Source organism: Cibotium barometz, chromosome 12 (genome assembly GCF_041138505.1).
Source record: "Cibotium barometz isolate CiBa-2024 chromosome 12, ASM4113850v1, whole genome shotgun sequence".
Lineage (NCBI taxonomy): Eukaryota > Viridiplantae > Streptophyta > Polypodiopsida > Cyatheales > Cibotiaceae > Cibotium > Cibotium barometz.
In genome coordinates, this window is record NC_141057.1 from 51,408,050 (window position 1) to 51,429,941 (window position 21,892).

The window sequence follows — 21,892 nt, forward strand, 5'->3', positions numbered from 1 at the left end:
TGGCGTGTTGGTAAAGCTCCTTGCTACCTTCACAAGGGTCACAGGTTTGAATCTTGGCAGTGTAGGCGTGGCCTGGTTTACTTTTACTAGGTGCGGCCTAGTTTACTTTTTATTTTTTCCCATAGAGTAAGCCCGACCTGGGGTGTAGGCATGGGGACTTAAAAATTTTCTAAGAAAAAGTGTCGGGCATAAAATGAGTTTCGAACTCAACACCTATGCTATGAAAGTGGGGAGATCTACCATTAAGCTATAATACCATGGTGAAACAATCCTTCCAAAAATCGTAGAGGATTAATTGCACACCATAGGTGATTAATCCTGTCGATGCTCGTGTGTGTTCTTTCATCTGCCTTAATTACATACCATAGGTGATTAATCATATCAAACATATGACTTTCGCCAGAGGGATTTGGCAGCATTTGGCTTCTCTGTACAACAGGGTATCACCCATGAAGCGGATCTCCTTGGAAGTGCAAATGCAGGTGATGAATCCTGCAAAGTCTTCAACGATACGAGAGCACATCAACAAGTTGCAGGCTCTTGCAGGAGGTTCTTCAGGCTGGGAAGGAGATATCTTTAGAGGACATGGCCATCACTTTCCTATCTCATCTGACCTTTCAGTACTCAGCTTTCTACTCCTCTTTGATCACCAGTGTAGGTTGAGCACTATCCCATGGGAGGAGCTTGTGCCTATGGTCTTGGAACAGGAAGAGCGTTTTACAAACCCTCCACAGGGTGGATATTCTGGGGCCTCGATTGGCCAGCGCGGTTGAAAGGCCGTAACAACAACAACAATAAGGGCAAAGGGAAGTCTTCATCGAGGAAGTCTTCTGAGAAGAAGACCGATTCAGAGCGTGATAATTTGAAGGCCGAGCGGACCTGTAACAATTGTGGCGAGAAAGGCTTCTATTGGAGGAAATTTCCTAAGCAGAGTACTGAGAAGAATGTTGATTCTTTAGCTTTAGCTCTGCCACCAAGACACCAAATTTTGTGCACTTGGAGATTTTGAACATAGGTGCTTCATCTTCTTCGAGCGGTTCACCCGCTAGGGATACTTGGGAGTGGATTCTTGATAGTGTTGCTTCCTTGCACATGACTCCTTTCCGAGAGTTATTAGAGGATCATAAAGGACAGTCAAGTCACATTTTCATTGGCGGCAATTCCACTATACCGATTCATAGTGAGGGCAGGATGGAGATTATTCCCGATGGCAAAGGGGGGAAGCATTCCTCTTGTGTTCTTTACGTCCTAGCACTTGGTTTTCATCTATTGTCAGTGCATGAGGTTTGCAAGCCTAGCTTCCGGGTGGAGTTTGAGGAGCAATCTGTTGCTCTACGCGACAAAGAAACAGGCTAGGTTGTATGGGAAGGCAGAGTGGAGAATGGTATCTACAAACTCTCAACACTCTCTTCTCTGACAGGCACTCAGATCGATGACTTATGGCACTTCCGTTTTGGCTACTTGAATGTGGATGCGCTGCAGCGGGCTTCAGAGTACCAGATGGTGGATGGCTTGCTAGATGTTGGCAGTAGGCAGAGACGTAGTTCTTGCATCCATGGGTAAGCAACACATGGAATCTTTTCCGAAGCAGGCTATTAGGGGGGCTTCGAAACCCTTGGAGTTGGTACACACTGACTTGTGTGGACCTATGCAGACCCCATCCTTGGGAGGCTCTTTGTACTTTATGATGCTTGTTGATGATTGTAGCAGATTTACATGGGTTTATTTCCTTTCCCATAAGGACCAAGCTTTTGCTCGGTTTAAGGAGTGGAATGTTATGGTGGAGAAGGAGTCTGGATTGTAGATAAAGACTCTTTGGGCTGACAAAGGCGGAGAGTTCTCTTCTAATGCGTTTGTGCGGTTTTGTGCAGAACATGGCATCAAGCGGGAGCTGGCCAATACAGATTCGCCTTCAGAGAATGGAGTGGTTGAGCAAAAGAACCGGACTATGGTGGAGATGGTGAGGACAATGCTCTTCCTCATCCACTTTGGGGAGAGGCTATGGCTACGACTGTCCATATCCTTAACCGATCTCCAACGAATTTAGTACCAAAGATGACTGAGGCTTATTTTGGCAGGAAACTAGATGTCTCCCATTTCCGTCTGGTTGGGAGTGATGCCTATGTTCACATTCCAAAGAAATAGAGGGGGAAGCTTGACTCAAAGTCCTGGAAGCTTGTATTTGTGGGATATAACTCTTTTTCCAAAGGCTATAGGTTGTATGACCCGGAGGCGGAACGAGGTTGTTGTCAACAGAGTTGTTGCCTTTGATGAGCATGTTCCAGCTTCCACTGTTGATGAGCTACTACTTCTTTGGAGAACCAGATGAGTCTAAGGATGACAGTCTATTGTTCCAGCTAGACAGCCTTAGTCAATCGTAGAGGTTGGAGATGAGCCCCAGTAACAGCAGGAGACGCGTGTTATGTTCGAGTACCAAAGAGGACAGACCTCGAAGATCACACTGAGTTTGTGACAAAAGTATTCAGTGGAGCTGTTATAGGTAAACTATGCTTTGATGTCTCGTATCATTCGGTACAAAGAGCCCACTTCCGTGAAGGAAGCTCTTTCTCAAGAGACTTGGAGGAAAGCCATGCAAGTGGAACTGGATGCCATAGAGAAGAATAAAACTTGGGAGTTGGTTCCAAGGCCGTCACATCGGTCAGTCATTGGTGTCAAGTGGGTCTTTAAGACCAAGTATACGTCTGATGGGTCAGTGGACAAGCACAAATCCAGACTTGTGGCTAAGGGTTATGCTCAGCGGCCTGGCATTGACTATACCTTTGCACCACCGACAACAAGGATGACCACGATTCGGACCGTTCTTGCCCTTGCCTCTTCTCAGCGGTGGCCCGTATATCAGATGGATGTAAAATCCGCTGGTGACTTGCAGGAGCAGATGTATGTTAGGCTTTGAGGTTCCGGGATCAAAGGGGAGGTTTATAGGTTGTGGAAGGCTTTGTATGGTCTTAAGTAGGCTCCAAGGGCTGGCTGTTGAGCTCACCCATGCAGACGCCTTTGAAGACTCATTGGGACGCAAGATTGCGGGTCTTGCGGTATCTGCAGGGTATGAAGGATCTTGGACTCTTCTATGACACTAGAGGGGGAACGTCGGATGGAGTCAGACTCAACTGTTGGAGTGACTTAGATTGGGGAGGAGATCCAGACACTAGGAGATCTACATCAGGCTACGGATTTACCCTTGGCTCAGGAGCTATTTCATGGAACAGCAAAAGGTAGCATCTACAGAGGCAGAGTACTGGGCTGCTTGTGAGGTTGTGTGTTGCGAAGGTTGCTTGGCGAGATTGGGTTTCCACAAAAGGAACCCACGGTCATCCAGTGCGATAAAACCAGAGCTGTATAGATGTTGCTCGGAACTTCCATGCCCGAACCAAGCACATAGAGATACAATATCATTTTGTTTGTGAGAAGATTTTGGCTGGTGATATCTTGCTTGTTTATTGTTCGACAGACTTCTTCACGAAGTCTCTACCTTAGGCTATGCTCCGGTAGCACTCTAGCTCATTGGGGTTGGTTCCACATCTAGAAGTTGAAAGGGGGTGTTAGCAGTCATCTCCTGTTTGTACATTACACACTAGGGCCTTTGTTGTGGGTGTGCCCGCCCAGTTACTTTGTATTAAGGTAGATTCACTTTATCTCATAAATTATCCAATTTTTCAAAAATTACAAATTCTAGTTTACAAGTAAAACCCGCGAGTTCATTGTCACTGTTTAACGTGAACACTACCGGACATCCATGACGTGGCACGTGAGATGCAAGAGCAGTTCTTGTATGAACCAGGCCTTATTTGGCGAATCCTCCAATCCTTAGCACTCAGCACACCGTCGTCGCCGACTGGTGTCATAACGCCCACACAGGATCTTGCTCTCCCCTCACTGCATGCCAGCAGTTGGCTAGCCTAGCCCATGTACAGGACCTGAGGGGAACCCATTCCCACAAGTGCTCATCATGTCGTTGTGGCTTTTCTAAAGGAATGATGAGAACACTGCGGAATCTAGCAGCAACGGAAAGCAGGAATGCAGGCGTGATTGTCGTCATTACGAAGGGAGGGCATGGAGGTGGTGTCTGTCTTTCCTCCAAGTCAATTTGTTCAGTTTTCAACTGGGGTTCATCGATTTCCTCGTCTTCTTGGGCAAGGTGGAAACAGTCCCTGGTACAGGACCCTCCATTACAGGCCATCGTGTGCTGTTGTCAACGAAGTTCATCACCAAGCTGTGGAGGGCGGCTTGGCCGCTGTCAAGGAAGTTCTTTACCAAGTGGAGGACAGCTTGACTTCTTCTCGCCGGCAGGAGCAGCAGCAAAGTAATATTACTAATGGAAAGGCTTGGGATGCCTCCCACACTGCTGACCTCTTTCGCATCAATGGCTGGGGCCACCCTTACTTTGCCATCAATGATCAAGGTCACGCCTGCGTTCGTCCCCTAGGCTCCTCTGATGGTATGGCTTCCTTTTCAAACACACTTGAAAATTCATCTATTGAATAACTTTTTGTCTACAATGTGGCTTGCCTGTGTGTGTGTGTGTGTGAGAGAGAGAGAGAGAGAGAGAGAGAGAGAGATTTTCATTATTGTCTACTAAAGACCCGATGGGACTTTGTGACCAAAAAGTGTTCATATGTTTTATATGTAGACTGAAGATCATAAACATGGAAACAAGAAAATGCCAAAAGAAAATAGACCCATGTAAGTCACAGGCCCTACATGTATAATGAATAGTGACGCCAATGAAACTAGTGGAACTTATCATGTGTCATCCTCCAAGTAAAACATTTCCTTGTGTGTTGAATTTGTATTGGTAGTTGCATAAAATCTGGGACCCTAGGTATGTGACATGCCCCCCTCAACATGACACAAATCTACAACTATGCTTTCAAGGGAGGGGTGTCTGCATATTGGAAAGTTCTCTTTCCCATGCCATACCTCTCCTCTCCCCAACAACATCACTTGCTGGTACTGCAGCCGTTATTTCTTCCATATCTTTCTTGGAGAGCTTGACCTTAAGAGCTGCCAAGTTCTCATCAAAGTTCTTCTTCTTCGTTGTGCCTGCACACAAAGGCAAACAAAGTGTGAAATAAAAAACAATGGCAATGAGAGGTGAGGAAATGGTCATCTCATTCGTTTGAGTTGTTTTGATGATAAATACCCACCTAGAATGGGCAAAACATCCTCTCCCTGGTGCAGAACCCAGGCCAAGGCTAACTGCCCAGGTGTGCATCCATGTTTGTTTGCAAGATTTGCAATTCGTTCATAAAACACCTTGTTCTTTTCCAAGTTCTCCTCTACTACAGTATACATGGAGGCAATGTTTACTCTGTGAGGCGGTGCTGCTCTATGGCACTGCAGTATATCCAGCCTCGATCTTGGAGGGTGAGGGTGTCTGGCTCTTTGAAAGATCGTGCCCAATCCTTGATAACTGTAGGTGTATGATGTGTTGTCACCATTTGGTCCATCTCCATTTCTGGAGCCACTTCTATGGGACTATCACTCCATAGAGCGGCCAGATCTGTGCCATGTTCACATGGGACCAGGTCAATGTCCCATGTGAAAGGGCCAGTTTTATGGTGTCACATGGATGGGAGCCAGATTAGTGTCATCCGTGTGCGACCAATGCTTCGTCACATGGACGAGAATCAGTTTCGTGTCACCCGTGTGTGATTTGCTTCGTGCTGTATGGATGGGAGCCTGTTGGTGCTACCCGTGTATGATTTGCTTCGTGCTGTATGGATGGGAGCCTGTTGGTGCTACCCGTGTATGGCCAGGATGGTGTCTTACCTATGGGACTGTCACTCCATATAGGAAGACCAGGACATTTATTTATATTTGTCGCACCAGTTTTGTGCCCGACAAGAACCACTTGTACAAGTTTCATGAAAGGGAGATTTTATCCATTATTTGTGCACATGCATTTATGCCTACATGCATAAATTTGTTTTTGCATGACTTATGTGCGTGTGTCTGCCTGTTATGTCGTGCTAGTACACTGGTCGAGGACGCCCCCAGTGTACCGTGGAATGCTGTTTGCTGACTTGGTGGTGTGGCGTGTGAACAGGTGGTAAGTATTTTCATTTTGCCCTTTTTAAAAGGTAAAATCCATAAACTATGGTTAACTTTAATGTTTATAAGCTAATGTGTTCACACACATTTAAAAAAAGGAGCTGGACATTTCCTTTTGATGGTGCCCATAGTATTAAATTGGATCTAAGGTTTTATAACCTTTAAAAATAAAGGCTTTTGCATGGACTCTTTGTTGGGGTAAAGGCGTTATGCCCACCCTTATAGTGTGTACAAGCCCATAAGTTATAGTACATAGTACACTTAGTACATTAATGTACTAAGTGCACTATGTGTACTAGTGCAATATACATGTGTGATAGGGGAGTCACACACTCATGCCTCATGAGTTGACTTATTCCCACAACTCTCTCTCTCTCTCCCTTGCTTCTCTGTGTATGTCTCCCATGAATGAACTCTAACCCTAATTCTGGTTTTCTCCCCATCAACTGGTATCAGAGCCTTCAGTTCCTTCGAGGAGAAAGAAGTAGGATTCTCTTCAGGTGTTGCTGAGGACAAGCAAGCTGCAGCTACTCACTAGCGCAGTTCAAAGGAGGCATCCCGGCAGTAGTGCAGCAGCAGGAGCCGAAGCAGGTTGACTGGCGCATAACCATCAACGTGGAGCGATGGCATGAAAATACGCATGCGAAGGCAGCAGCACAAAGCGTCGACTTCAGGCGTGTAGAAGGCGCCAGCGCTAAGCGAAGCGAATACAAGGTCGAGTGTGAGCGTGGAGTCGAGCGAGTGGCGAAGGCAGCAGCGGCGCCCTCAACTGGCCACGTTATTAACCGTGCAAACGTGGCGCTGAGCGTTGGCGAACTGGCGCGAGGCGACGTAGCTCTACACAATCGAGCTGCAAGCGCTACCAGGCGTTGGCGAACGACGTGGAGTTCTAGCGCTAGGCGAATACGTCAGGCGACCTGAAGCGAACGCAAGGCAGCAATCAGGCGTGTAGCGCTGGGCGTCGGCTGGCGCTAGGCGAAACCAGGAACGTAGCTGGCGGACGTCAACAGCACGATAGCGAAGCTGGGGTTTTTTTGGAATCTCTTGAAGCTCTTCAGCAGAGGTGAAACCAGGAGTTTGTCACCCAGTCGTCCTCATCCCTACCTGCACAGCTGCAGGAGCATCAGCATCTGCATCAATACAGCACCAGCATATTCATCACGCCCCCCCCCCCCTCCTGCAACAGAAATCAACCTGCAAATCAGAGAAATTCAGAATTTCATAGGTACTTGCCTTTAATTTTTGCGAATTTCTTATCAATTAATCAATTGAGCAGGTACAGGTGCCCAATTGCTCAATTTTTGAGCAAAATTGGCAAAATTGGGTGACATTGGTCACAATCAGGATCAATTTGCAGGAAATTGGTCAAATCAGGATCAATTTGCAGGAAATTGAATGTCGAAATTTGGGGCTTTTGATGTAATTGTGCAATTAAGCACTCATACATGCTGTATGATGTGAAAAATCGCACATTTGGACAAAATTGCAGCAAATTGCAGTGCAAATCAAGGGGCTTTTGTGCCGATTTGGTTGATTTGCATGCAGGCAATCCCATTTGATGCTGTGGATAATGTGTTGATGCCTTACAAGCACTCAATGTGCCTGTAAATCAAGGGGCTTTCATGTATTTGATGTATATGTGGCCAAGGGGAAGCATCGTGAACACTCTGGATGCCTTCATGTGCGCCAATGTACCATGTACGATCAGAAATTGATCTTAAATCAAGGGGCTTTTCAAGTTTGTATGCTTGTTGAGCTTGGCAAAGCAGCAGGCAAGACATTTATGCCTTGAATCCTCAAAAATCAGCTTGCAGTCAAGGGGCTTTTGCCCAATTTCTGTTCGGGACTGTTTTATGCAGTGTACAGGACTGTAAAAGTCTGATTTTCACTCATTTGGACAGCCAGGAGAGCATTTATTGCTATTGTACTTGCTGGTACAGATTTGGCACAGCTTTGTGCATGTTTTGGCATGGCTGTACATTGTTTTGAGTGACCAAAAGGTTCAATTTCAGCTGCTGGACTTGCCGGTACAGGTTTGGTACATCATTGGTGAGCACTTGGTACTGCTGTACAGTACTTTGGAAGGGCAAAAGAGCACATTTAAGGTGCTGTCCAAAATCTGCAGCAACCAGATTTTGGTGTTTTCATCACAAAAAGTGGGAGAAAAGTTGCATTCTTGCTTCCGCAGTGGGAGATAAAGCTTGGGAGAAAAACTGTGAGCACTTTGTGTGCTTTTGGTGCAGTGTTTGCACATTTTGCAGGGAGTCAGGCATTGACAGGTTGCATATTGCTATGGCAACCACAGGTGAGAGCTCTTCATTGCTTCACATCAAGAAGCTTGAAGGCTCGCACAATTATGATATTTGGCAAACCCAGTGCTACAATGTGTTGCTCCAGAAAAAGCAGCACAAGCCTATCAAAGAAAGGGGTGTGATGCCCGCTTCTCTTACAGCTGAAGAGTGGGAAGATATGGATGAGCTGGCAAGATCTACTATCATGTTGTCTGTGTCAGACTCATTACTTTTCAGCATTCGTGAAGAGAAGACAGCTTGGGGAATGTGGCAGAGATTGCAGGACTTGTATGCCCAACAAAGTGCCTCAAGCAAAGTGTATTGGTTGAAGAAACTCATAGGTCTTCAGATGAAGGAAGGGGCGTCTATGACAGCCCATCTAAATGAGGTTAATGGTATTGTCAGCCAGGTCATCAATCAAAAGTTGGCAATGGACGATGAGTTCAAAGCCACTTTTCTGTTATGCACTTTGCCAGAGAGTTGGGACACATTCAGGACAGCCACTAGCAATTCGAATGCTATGCTGTCATATGCAGATGTTGAGGGTGCTCTTCTTCAAGAAGAGATGAACAGGAAAAACAACTCTGTTGGAAAGTCCAATGCAATGAATGCACGTGGGAGATCCCAGCAAAGGGGGAAAAGCCAAGAAAGGGGAAGGAGCAAGTCTCGCTCCAAAAAGGATTTGGAATGCCATTATTGTGGCAAGAAGGGACACATCAAAAAGCAATGCTACAAATGGAAAAATGATCAAAAGGAAAAGGGAAAAGGCAAAGACAAAGAGAAGGATGAAGCCAAAGATGTAAAGCCAAAGGGCAAAAGTGGAGTCAAGATCGAAGAAATCAATGTGTCACATGCAGGTGGCAGTGAGGATGAGGTCCTCTTTACGTCTTCACTTGATGCCCATTCACTTCTTACAGGTGGTCATGGTATGCACTCATGGATCATTGATTCAGGTGCCTCCTTTCATGTCACAGGTTGCAGAGACTTGTTTGTCAGGTACACTGCTGGCAATGAAGGAGTGGTTTATTTGGGTGATAACCATGCATGCAAAATTCTTGGCAGAGGTGATGTGAGGCTTGTATTTTCAGATGGCTCACAGCTTATGCTCCATGATGTCAGGCATGTGCCTGAGATCAAGAAGAACCTGCTTTCTACTGGACAGCTTGATGATGCTGATTATGTTACCACATTTGGTAGTGGAAAGTGGAAGATTAGTAAGGGCTCACTGGTTGTTGCCAGAGGCTCTAAGGTGGACACTCTTTATTTCATGCATGCAGGTGTTTGTCACCATGCTAATGTAAATGCAACCGAGCTGCCGGAAATCTCTATGTGGCATAGCCGGTTGGGACACATGAGTGTCAAGGGAATGGAGCAATTGTCTCGTTTGGGTTACTTGCCTTCTCTAAAGTTTTCAAGTTTTCAGTTTTGTGAGCATTGTATATATGGTAGGCAACTACAGTGCCCCCACAAGAAAGCTCTTGGACAGAAAGATGCTCAGTTAGAGCTTGTGCATACAGATGTATGTGAGATGCCTCAGCTTTCTTTGGGAGGGGCAAAATACTTTGTGTCTTTTATTGATGATGCCACACGTAAGGTGTGGGTCTATCCTCTTCGTTTGAAGAGTGATACATTCTCAGTGTTTGAGAAGTTTGTTGCTCTTGTTGAGAATCAAACTGGCAAAACACTGAAGGCTTTGCGTTCCGACAACGGTGGAGAGTACATGTCCAAACAGTTTCAGGACTTTTGTGATGCTAAGTCATCAAGAGGGAGCTCTCTACTCCTTATGATCCTCCACAAAACGGGACAGCAGAGAGGATGAACAGGACCATACAGGAGAAGGTCCGTTCTATGTTGTCACATGCTGCATTACCTCATGGTTTTTGGGCTGAAGCTGTTATGACAGCCGTTCACCTTATAAACAGGTCACCTAACACGAGGCTTGGTGGGAAAGTGCCAGAAGAAGTATGGACAGGGAAGCCTCCGTCATACAAGCACTTGAGAGTGTTTGGTTGCGTTGCGTACGTGCACATACGCAAGGAAATGCGCACCAAACTTGATCCTAAGTCTCACAAATGCATATTCCTAGGATATGGTGACAGAGGTGAAATGGGGTATAGACTTTGGGATCCCATGAATAGAAAGATCATACGCAGCAATGATGTCATTTTTGATGAAACATGCATGTATAAGGAGCCTGCAAGGCAACAGGAGCCTGGCAGAGTCATCTTTGATGATGATGGACATCATGGACAACAACAAAGGGCTGTAAATCAGCCATTACAGCAGGAAAACCAGCCCTTAAATGGTGCTGAAAATGGTCCAAATGGACAGCCAGAGATGGCAGAAGATATCCCTATGGATATACCACAGTTAGAGGATATACCGGGCATGATTTTTCAGCCTTATGGCATGGAACAGGAGCCACCAATGGGTGATATGCAGGCTGGACAGCAACCTGCAAATGATGGTCATTGGGTACGGAGGTCCACTAGACCCTCCAGAGCCCCTGACAGGTTTGTTCCAGGGGTTGACTATTTGATGCTCACTGACTGTGGGGAGCCCTCATGTTACAAAGAGGCTTTACAGAGGGCAGACAAGGCTCTATGGGAGCGTGCCATGAAGTCAGAGATGGATTCTCTGCATAAAAATGAAACATGGAAGTTGGTGCCTTTGCCTGCAGGCAAGAAGGTTTTGCCATGCAAGTGGGTATACAGGCTCAAAGTTGCACCAGATGCAAAGCCAAGATACAAAGCCAGGTTAGTGGCTAAGGGCTTCAAGCAGGAATATGGTGTGGACTTTGAGGAGATCTTCTCTCCAGTGGTCAAAATGACCACACTTAGAGCTGTGTTGGCTTTGGTTGCGCATGATGATCTGGACTTGATTCAGATGGATGTGAAGACTGCTTTTCTTCACGGTGATCTCCATGAGGAGATATATATGCAGCAGCCAGAGGGTTATGCAGTGAGTGGAAAGGAGAAGCTTGTATGCAAGCTGAAAAAGAGTCTTTATGGGCTCAAACAGGCACCAAGGGAATGGTATCACAAATTTGATACATTCATGAAATCACAGAAATTCAGGAGAAGTGACATAGATCACTGCTTGTACACCAAGAAAGCTTTGGATGGCAGTCTCTTGATTCTCATTTTGTATGTTGATGATATGTTGATTGCCGGGAAATCTCGTAAAGAGATGGATGCCTTGAAGCAGAGGCTGCATCAAACCTTTGATATGAAGGATTTGGGTGATGCAAATCACATCTTGGGTATGCGGATACTTCGGGACAGAAATCAGCATGTGTTGTATTTGTCTCAGAAGGAATACATTGGCAAAGTCTTGCAGAGGTTCAATATGGACGTGGGGAAGAAGACTAGTACTCCTTTGCCTCCATATGTGAAACTCAGTGCTATGGACAGCCCACAGTCAGATAGAGACAGGGTTGATATGGCCAAGATTCCGTATGCTTCAGCTTGTGGCAGTCTCATGTATGCCATGGTTGCTACTAGGCCGGACATTGCATTTGCAGTGGGAGTGGTTTCTAGATACATGGCCAACCCTGGCAAGAAGCATTGGGAAGCAGTGAAAGGTGTCATGAGATACCTGAAGGGCACACAGGATTTGTGCATTTGCTTTGGCAAACAGGATGCATTAGTGCATGGTTACACGGATTCGGATTATGCCGGTCATCCAGATAACCGGAAGTCTACTACCGGTTATGTATTTACATTCACAGGAGGTGCTGTGTCATGGATATCCAGGATGCAGAAGTGCACTGCCTTATCTACTACAGAGGCCGAGTATATTGCAGCCACAGAGGCTTGCAAGGAGGCATTATGGCTATCTCGGTTAGTGGTTGATTTGGGCTATACAGGGGATATTCCATTGTTGCATTGTGACAGTCAGAGTGCCATTCAGTTGGCAAAGAACCCTGTCTTTCATGCAAAGACGAAGCATGTGGATGTGAAGTATCACTTCATCAGAGAGGTGATAGAGAACAAGCAAATTCAGCTTGTTAAGATTCACACGGATGACAACCCGGCTGATCTGTTGACGAAGAGTTTGCCTCCGGAGCGGTTTGCTCATTGCAGACACTTGATGGGCATTGGATGAGGCCAGTTTCAGCCTTGATATGGCCTTGTATATTATCATGTACATGCTGATTTTTTCTTTTCCTTTACTTAAGGGCACTTTGCCTTTAAGTGGGAGGTTGTTGGGGTAAAGGCGTTATGCCCACCCTTATAGTGTGTACAAGCCCATAAGTTATAGTACATAGTACACTTAGTACATTAATGTCCTAAGTGCACTATGTGTACTAGTGCAATATACATGTGTGATAGGGGAGTCACACACTCATGCCTCATGAGTTGACTTATCCCCACAACTCTCTCTCTCTCTCCCTTGCTTCTCTGTGTATGTCTCCCATGAATGAACTCTAACCCTAATTCTGGTTTTCTCCCCATCACTCTTTTTGGAAATTGCCCATGTGTGCAGTTGGTGGGTTTTCTCTCTCCATCGCCTGCAGTTTCTTCTCTCCAACGCCTGTTGTACCCGACTGCTGCCCACGCTTGTACCTGGCTGTTGTACCCGACTACTGCCCACGCCTGTACCTGGCTGCTGTATCCGACTGTTGTCCACACCTGCTGTACCCGCCTGAAGCTGTCCATGCTTGCTGTACCCGCATGTACCTGCCTTGTACCTGGCTGATTGTACCTTGCTGCAAGTACTGTACCTGCCCTGTACCTGGCTCATTGTACCCTACTGCAAGTACGGAACCTGAATACCACTTGATTGGCTGTACCTGCACACGTGTGAAGCACCTGATGTACTTGTTGTACCTGTTGCAAGTACAGTACTTGCATAGTACTTGACTGGTTGTACCTGCACATGTGTGAAGCACCTAATATCCTGATTGTACCTGTCGTACCGGAATTGTACTCATTGTACCAGGTGTTCCCATATTTTTCTCATTTGTATAAATCTAAAATTTTGTAAATTTAAATTCAGAGAATGCTTCAAGTTGTGTAGTGCAGGAGCATGGCATGTATATGTTGACCATGTTCAGGAAATTCTTCCTGGTGTGGCTAGTATATTTCCCTGTGTGGTGTTGTTAACCGCGCTCTCAGAGCTTCTGAGAGCCAATGAAGGTTAGACTCACCAGGAAACTTGGAAGCAAAGCTCATTGGGGAGAGCCAGGCCACGTTCCCTCCGCGGTGTACCCTTGGCTCGTGTTAGTACGGGCGTGCCTGTTGGTGCACGGTCCCGGAAGACTAGTGAAAGGCAGGTGTCCACCCAGTGAAGGTGGGAATGAGCGTGTGATTTGGGGCTACTCCGACCAATACCTCTTTATTGACTTGAACCAGTTTTATTTGGTTGTTTTCACTCCCTTGTGGAGAAATCCTGCCTGTCAGGCCCGTGACACTTCTACAAATATAAATACTCCAAGAAATACAAAAAGTATTGAGGGGGGGCCGGCCTTTCCGGTCGAGTTCGGCCTCTAGTAGACGTTAATACAACTTTCTCTCTCTCTCTCTCTCTCTCTCTCTCTCTCTCTTTTGTGTGTGTGTGTCTTCCATATCCATGTCTATGCTTCTTCACACCATGGCTTGATCTCTCTACCTCTCCTTCCACTCTTACTCACTCCCTCCTAGACCTGGTCATGTTTCCAATAATCTTTTTGTATTATATGAATATACTAAAAATACAACTATCTTTGGACCTTGGACCTGGCAATGATTCCAACAATCTTTTTGTATCATATGAATATAATGAAAATATAGCTCTCTCTCTCTCTCTCTCTCTCTCTCTCTTCTCTCTATCTTTGTTGGTGATTTGCATCAGGGTTCCTATTCAGTTGCTAGGGCTGAAAAAAGACACAGAGCTTTCATGCATGTGACATTGGTATCAGAGCACCAGGCTCAGCAAGGCTAAGTGCTGAGAGTGTCCTAGGAAGGGGCACAGGTCCAAGGAGAGTAACACAGATAGGGTAGAAATCCCATGGGGCTGGTTGGTGTTAGCAAAACCCTAGGGAATGGCAGCCCCGAGGGTCGGATGCGATTTGGGACATACCAAGGAAGGCCCCCAAGAGAACGGTTCCAAGGGGGTGGAGCGAGGATGCCATGGTCAACCTCGAGAAGGAGACCATTGGAGTGTTCAGCGACATGGCATGAAGGCAAGGGAACAAAGTGGAACAGATGCACATATGTCAACACCAGAGGGAGCGGAATCAGAGACATGGCAAGGGTTTCAATGAAAAGCGTACCAGGAAGGGAGGATGACAAGTTTAGGAGTCCATGAAGAGACAAAGGGATGATGACAATCATCCAAGTTCAAAGATTGGAATCTCGTCATCAAGTAGGAGGGGATGTTATGTGCACACATGGACATGGCTGTGTTCCAGCCTAATTGCTGATTAGGCAGCACATAAACAGTAGGCTTTGAGCATTAGTAGCTGTCACAGGCATGAGAAGGCTTATCTGTGGAGGATGAGGACTCTATCGGCTGGGCTTAGGAGGTGATATACTTCCAATCAGTAGCATATGTATTATGTCTTGGCCATGGAACTGGCCGACCAGCAGTCGGCCAGTTGATTTACTGCTCCAAGAGCCTATAAAAGGCAGAGCTTGTGCTCAGTTTAGATCATCTACCCCCTTTTGAGGGCAGGTCATAGATAGGCACTAGGTTACCCTTTTGGGAAGGCCAAAGGCGACAGATTTGTATAGAACATACGTCTTTTTGTATCATATGAATATACTGAAAATACAGCTCTCTCTCTCTCTCTGTTTGTTGGTGATTTGCATCAGGGTTCCTATTCAGTTTCTTAGGGACACATAGAGCTGCCGTGCATGCCACATCGTGATGAGGACTCCTTAGGGTGGAGGTCCCTCAAGGCATGCTCTAGGTGGGTGTCCTTGTGTCTCCTCACAATCCAAGTAGAGTATGCTGTAGTTGGGTGTCCTTGTGTCTCCTCTTGATCCAACTCCTTTGGGTGGAGGTCTCTCGAGGCATGCTCTAGTCGGATGTCCTTGTGTCTCCTCTTGATCCAACTCTTTAGCGAATATAGATTTGCCAAATGTTGTCTCCAATGACTCTATTTGGTCCTGCCTTTGTATTGCATGGGGATGACCAAGGTATTGAAAAGGTGGCAATGTATCTATGGAGAGGCCATACATTGTCATCCATCTTGTGGTCTTGGCATACCAGGAACTGTTTACCCCAGTGATGTTAGGTGCATGGATGAAGACATGGCCTTCCATGGCAGCCAGTGTCTGCTTTCTGCCTTGTCCATGACACGTCATACCCTCTGTACGTACGTGACAAGCTGAAATGAGGCACCTATGTGTAGCCGTCGGGCTACGAACTGTGCTGGAATGATGTGATATGGGATGGAGATGAATGAGACAAAGAGCATCATGACATGCAGCCTCTCTATTGAGCTCTAGTCAACAGATGCGAGATCGACTGCCTAAAATGTTTCTCTACCCATGGCTACTGGTCTAAACGATGAGTCAAAGAGAGGAGACTGTGTTTGTACCTGCTGGGAATGTGCATGGAAGCATCAGCTCTCTAGGCATGCCAAAGATGATTATATGGAAATTTGGGCCTGAGAATATCACAAGTTTGTATACTCTTTCAACTTCCCCATTGGCTGGCTGTCAAATGTGAAAGAATCTTTATGCAGCCCCCCATAGCTTGTGTGGAAGACCATAACACTAAAAAAGACATCATGGGTTACTGTTTGGAGCATCTTGAGCTTGAAGGCCAACAAACAGAGGGGCAGCACAAAAATGTGATGCAATTATGGCTGCTTTGGCCACATATGGATTTTTTTGGCCTATTTTGGACGTAAAAAGTGGGGAGAGTGGGGATGGATGGACATTGGACACCCATAGGCCATTGCAATTATTTCCTTCTTTAATTTACATTGACAGAAATGGATTTCACATCCAACTCAAAGTCTCCACTTCTTCTAGGAGAATTCCTTTCTGTTGCATGGCTGCTGCTGACAACGTGTCTTGTGCTTTTTAATGTTCTTCTCTGCCCATTGGCTGCCCCTTATGTGTCTGCTCATGCTGGCCGTAGCTTGTGTTAAGTATGATGTGAACTGATTGGGACTGAATTTCTTTGCATCTAAGTGTTTACACATGGCTTTGACATGTAGGGTCAGATGAACTGGATCTAGTTGACCTCGTGGAGGCCCTCAGGAGGAGAAATGTCAAACTACCTATGGTGATAAGATTTTCAGATATTCTTCAGCATCGTCTTCATGAGTTACAGGATTGCTTTGATCTAGCTAGACAAAAATTTGGCTACAAGGTAACATGAGCTTTCCTTCTTCTATTACCTTTCAAGTCCTCTTTGCTAGGTCTAAAAGCTTGAGTTTGCATACAATGCTTCATATTTGTTAAGGCATACAATCCCATGTTTAGTCCATTAATTGATAATGTGCACATCTACAAAGATTGCCTCAGCAGTTACTAACTGAAGTTATGGGAGGGCAATATAGCAATTCTGTCTCACCTAATTGCTGTGGTGGTGTCACCACAAATGATACATTTTGTGCGGGAAGCCCCATACTTGCAAGTGAGAATCAAATTCCCCTAAATGTCATGTCGATTAGGGGATTTGCAGAGAGGCATGGTGGAGAGGGGGTTGGGATTTGCAATGGAGGTGAGAAATTGGCGAAAAGTAGGAAATTGGGTTTCCTAATGAAGAATTTTCAACAACTGGGTGTTCAATTGAAAAGCTAGATGAGAAATTGGAGATAATTGGAAGTAAAATCGATTATAATTTGACTTCAATTTCAAACATATATATGTGCGTCTACATCAATGTACATATGTACATATATGTATGTATATGCAAGCTTTAAACCTAAGGTTTGAGGGGGAAAACCTAAAAATCTAAAATATGTTTTTTGGGGGCAAAACACTGTTTAGGCCATGAGGTTTCATGCTGGTTTGAAACTTTTTGTCATAGAAACGTTTCATCCCTTTTCAAAGGGACAACACACATTTTCATGTGATTATGTACATGGGTGGGCTGCCAAACTGGATACAAGCTCCAACCTTTGTTGACACCAATAAAGTCCATGTAGGAGCAGCAGGTTTGGTTGACAGTGTTGCAAGCCAATCAGTTTATTGTGAAAAAGGCTGGTTGTAGGTGATCAAATGCTGTAGCCCTAGCAGGCTAGCTCTGTAACAACAATCCACCTCCGTCACTATGTTCCTAATATTTCCAACCACAAAGGCTGGTTGTAGGCAATCAAATGTTGTAGCCCTAGCTCTATAACAATACTCCATCTCCATCACTATGTTCCTAATATTTCCAACTACATAAAGACAATTCTTCATGATAAGATACCCCTCTCTCACTCCGTACGGTAGCTTTGCACTCTATAGTCTCCTGATGTATGGGGGCCCATATATGTGCAAAATCAGCATGATAAGAATCTTGCATATTCGAAAAGTCGATTCTGATAGGTAACGAAGATTGAATAAACCTTGGGCCTTGTGGATACGACATCCACAATTCTTCCACCAGGTGTATTTGAAATCTGGAAAGGAAACATAGCAATGAAATTCATACATCTCCTAATATGCTTCTTAGACAGCTTCGTCTATGCTAGAAAATACCTAAAACTCTGATAAGATAGTGTTTCCATATCGTTAAGGTGGGAATCAAAACGAGCCAAGGTGGCTAGAGAGGGCTTTTGATGGTTACCGCTTGCGCGCTTTCAGTGGAACCCAAGAGAGTGGACATGGCAGGATCCCTTTGCTAGAGAGGAGGCTCCTGGCACCCCCTTCTTTGCTTACACAACATGCGGCTGGGCCGTAGGATTCAGATGCTTGAGATTGAGGAAACTCCAGCAGCAGTGGGATACTGGTAGTCCTAGGGTTCCCCCTCACAGTTTCTTTCAGATTTCTGGAAGGGGTAGTAGGACAGTTTTCGGCCGCAGAAGTTTATACTCCTTTCGTGGCAGTTAGCCTACCGGAGCTGGCGGTTGGCACTTGGTTGGCCATCGGAGGGAGATCAGCTGTCCTGTTCGAGGTGTGGCCATCTAGAGGAGTCCTAGTGTCATTGCCTTTGGGATTGCCCGAAGGGTAGAGGATTCTACGTATCTTCACTATGGACCGTGCTCCCCCGCACACAGTTACTTGGGAAATAGTTGCTTGGGCCACTGAGATTGAGGTAGCCATGGCATATGAGGAGGATGGTGGGGAACTGGCATTGCAGGCTTCTTATCATCGGATCTGCACAGCTCTAGTTCCAGTTCCCTCTTGAGCTCCCTAGACTCTAGGCTCTTGCCACACAGATGGAAGATTTGCAGCAGGTGTGCTGCACGGCATATTTGACGAGCTCGCTGTAGTGAGGCCATTGAGGGCACCTCCACCCCACTAGCAGAGTCCATCCGGAGCAAATGGCTCAATATCATTCACATTGTAATAATTCTTTCTATTTGTTATGATCCTTAGTGCTAGGCTTCATTATGGCTGAGTTGGAGTTGATGGTTTATTGTCTTGTGGATGACTACCATGAGGTTATAAATTGCACTTTCTTATAAGGTGAATTTGGGCATGTTCCTGGATTAATCTAGGTATATCTTGATGCTGTATTAGCGGACATGCAAATTTCACATTGTGAAGTTTTCGTCCAAGTTGCAGCCAATTGATATTGTGTTAATTCTTTCTATCTTTAGTGCTGCATATGCCCTATCAACTACCTTTTTGCTGTAATAATTCTTTCTATTTGTTATGATCCTTAGTGCTAGGCTTCATTATGGCTGAGTCAGAGTTGATGATTTATTGTCTTATGGATGACTACCATGAGGTTATAAATTGCACTTTCTTATAAGGTGAATTTGGGCATGTTCTTGGATTCATCTAGGTATATTTTTATGCTGTATTAGCGGACATGCAAATTTCACATTGTGAGGTTTTCGTCCAAGTTGCAGCCAATTGATATTGTGCTAATTCTTTCTATCTTTAGTGGTGCATGTGCCCTATCAACTACCTTTTTGTTGTAATAATTCTTTCTATTTGTTATGATCCTTAGTGCTAGGCTTCATTATGGCTTAGTCAGAGTTCATGGTTTATTGTCTTGTGGATGACTACCATGAGGTTATAAATTGCACTTTCTTATGAGGTGAATTTGGGAATGCTCTTGGATTCATCTAGGTATATCTTTAAGCTGTATTAGCGGACATGCAAATTTCACATTGTGAAGTTTTCATCCAAGTTGTAGCGAGTTGATATTGTGTTAATTCTTTCTATCTTTAGTGATGCATATGCCCTATCAACTACCTTCTACCTTTTTGTTGTAATAATTCTTTCTATTTGTTATGATCCTTAGTGCTAGGCTTCATTATGGTGAGTCAGAGTTGATGGTTTATTGTCTTGTGGATGACTACCATGAGCTTATAAACTGCACTTTCTCATAAGGTTAACCATGAATTTGGGCATGTTCCTGGATTCATCTAGGTGTATATATCATTCACACCCTTGTGGACATTGGGAGACGCTTTAGGGTGGGCTCTGATCGCATGGGGAAGCGCCGTGAGGCCTTCATGCGGACTTGGCATCATGGACCGTTTCTCACTGACAGTGGTGGTGAGCCCACCTGGCATTCTAGACCACCAGTATGGTTGTTCCCCCCTCTCCCCCTTCCTTTTTGTCATTTTGATTATTGCTCCCTCTATGGAGCTGAGTTTGTACTTAGCGTGCATGGCTGTTCTTTTTGGTGACTAATAGAAGGATCTCTTTTCTGGGTTAAAAAAAATAAAAACTCGAAACCTCTTGCCAGGGAAGTTACAAAAAAAATTACATTTCTTTTGTTTTTAGTTTTTTTTTTAATACCTTGAGTAGATCCTTTTGTAGTAGCAACTTGAGTGCCCATGGGCTCTCTCCATCTCCTCCTCTTCCTCGCCTTCTCCTTCCTTCCTTCTTCCACTTTCTCCCTTTCTTTTTCTTGGTCTTCTCTTCCTCCTCTTCTTCTTTTCTTTTCACCTCTTCTTCTCCCATCTCTTTTCCTTCCTAATTCCATTTCCTATCTTCTTCGTCTCCTTAATCCCATAACTACAATCCTACATTCTGCAATTTATAGCCGCAACAAAAATGACAATACTTGGAATGTGTGGGATAACAACAAATTCTAGTGGGTTTTGAAAGATTTTATATATAGATATATATCTATATCTATCTATCTACCTATACATACATACATACATACATACATATATACATACATATATGTGTGTGTGTGTGTGTGATTTTTCGAAACTTGCAGTTTTGCAGCGACGGATGAAACCTTTCGAAAAAAACCTTCGAAACGTTTCTTGTGACTATATTATAGACTCTGCCATCCAGCTACAAAGCATATTTTGGTGAGTAGAGATGGTTTTCGTGGAGAAGTTAGTTCAGCACATGCTTTCATGCAACAAACAAGCTGGATGCTCATAGGATCTTTTTGATACACTACTTCACTTGTACAATTTGGGATAGCTACATGTGGAGCATTTTGGTGCTCAACGGGGTGCTGAAATTCAGCCCCTAACAATTGCAAATCATCCCTCTTTGGCTGAGATTCAGCCCGATGTACAGCTCACAGATCAGTCCATACATAATGAGGCTATTGTGGAAGATGTAGTGTGGATGAGAAATGGACAACCATTCAGGAGTCCAAACAGGTGCCTGGATGGCTGTTGGATTAGGATACCCTATGTGACAGTAGATTGGCAGCTTCTTTGCCTAGCCGGACACGTGCATGTTCTCATTATGCATATGAATCTCTGATTATTGTGTGGATCATGTTCTCATTGCCAGTGAAGCACATGCAGTGATGAGGATTTTGTTTCCTTCGAGGAAGCACAGGAAGGTGATCAATGGTTTTGTGCCATGCAGCATGAGTATACTCAATTTTGAAAAATGATACTTGGCAAGAAAGCCATTTGTACGAAGTGGGTTTACAAGCTTAAGCGTAAAGTAGATGGTAGTGTTGACAGCAGATTGTCAGCTCCTTTTCCTAGCCGGATACATATGTGATAGTAGATTGGTAGCTTCTTTGCCTAGCTAGACATGTGTAAGTTCTCATTTATACATCCGATTATTATGTGGATCATGCTCTCATTGCCAGCACATGCAATGACGAGGAGCCTGTTTTCTTTGACATGAAGATGATCAATGGTTGCATGCCATGTAGGATGAGTATGACTCAATCTTGAAAATGAAACTTGGTGTTTGGCTGATTTGCCTTATGGCAAGAAAGCCATTTGTACAAAGTGGGTTTACAAGCTTTTAAGCGTAAAGCAGATTGTAAGATTCCTCCCCCAACCCCTTTTTGATGTCTAGTATCTTCCCCTGTAATCAACCCTCTTCAGAAATATAAAGACCCTGTTGCTAACTATTTTAGCCTAGAGAGAGGAAAATTATTCTAGAGAGAGAATATTCAGATTTTGAATATTTTTGGATAGAAAAATATCTCTTATAATTCAGATGAGTTCCCCTGAAACAGAAATTCAAAAAGAATTTTTCAATGTG

General features: G+C 44.8%; 1 protein-coding gene across 3 annotated transcripts in view; it reads left to right on the forward strand.

The window, feature by feature from the left end:
* Nucleotides 1-3,731: 3,731 nt before the first annotated feature.
* LOC147633554 (uncharacterized) overlaps nt 3,732-21,892 on the forward strand; it is a 47,996-nt gene continuing 29,835 nt past the window's right edge. Inside the window, exons 1-2 of one of the 3 annotated variants that reach the window (XM_086806661.1) lie at nt 3,732-4,456; nt 16,519-16,673. In XM_086806661.1, the coding sequence (XP_086662787.1) occupies nt 4,072-4,456; nt 16,519-16,673 (540 nt within the window). In that variant the 5' untranslated portion in view covers nt 3,732-4,071. The remainder of the gene's footprint in view (nt 4,457-16,518; nt 16,674-21,892) is intronic. The other 2 variants (XM_086806662.1, XM_086806663.1) reach the window with 2 other exon arrangements.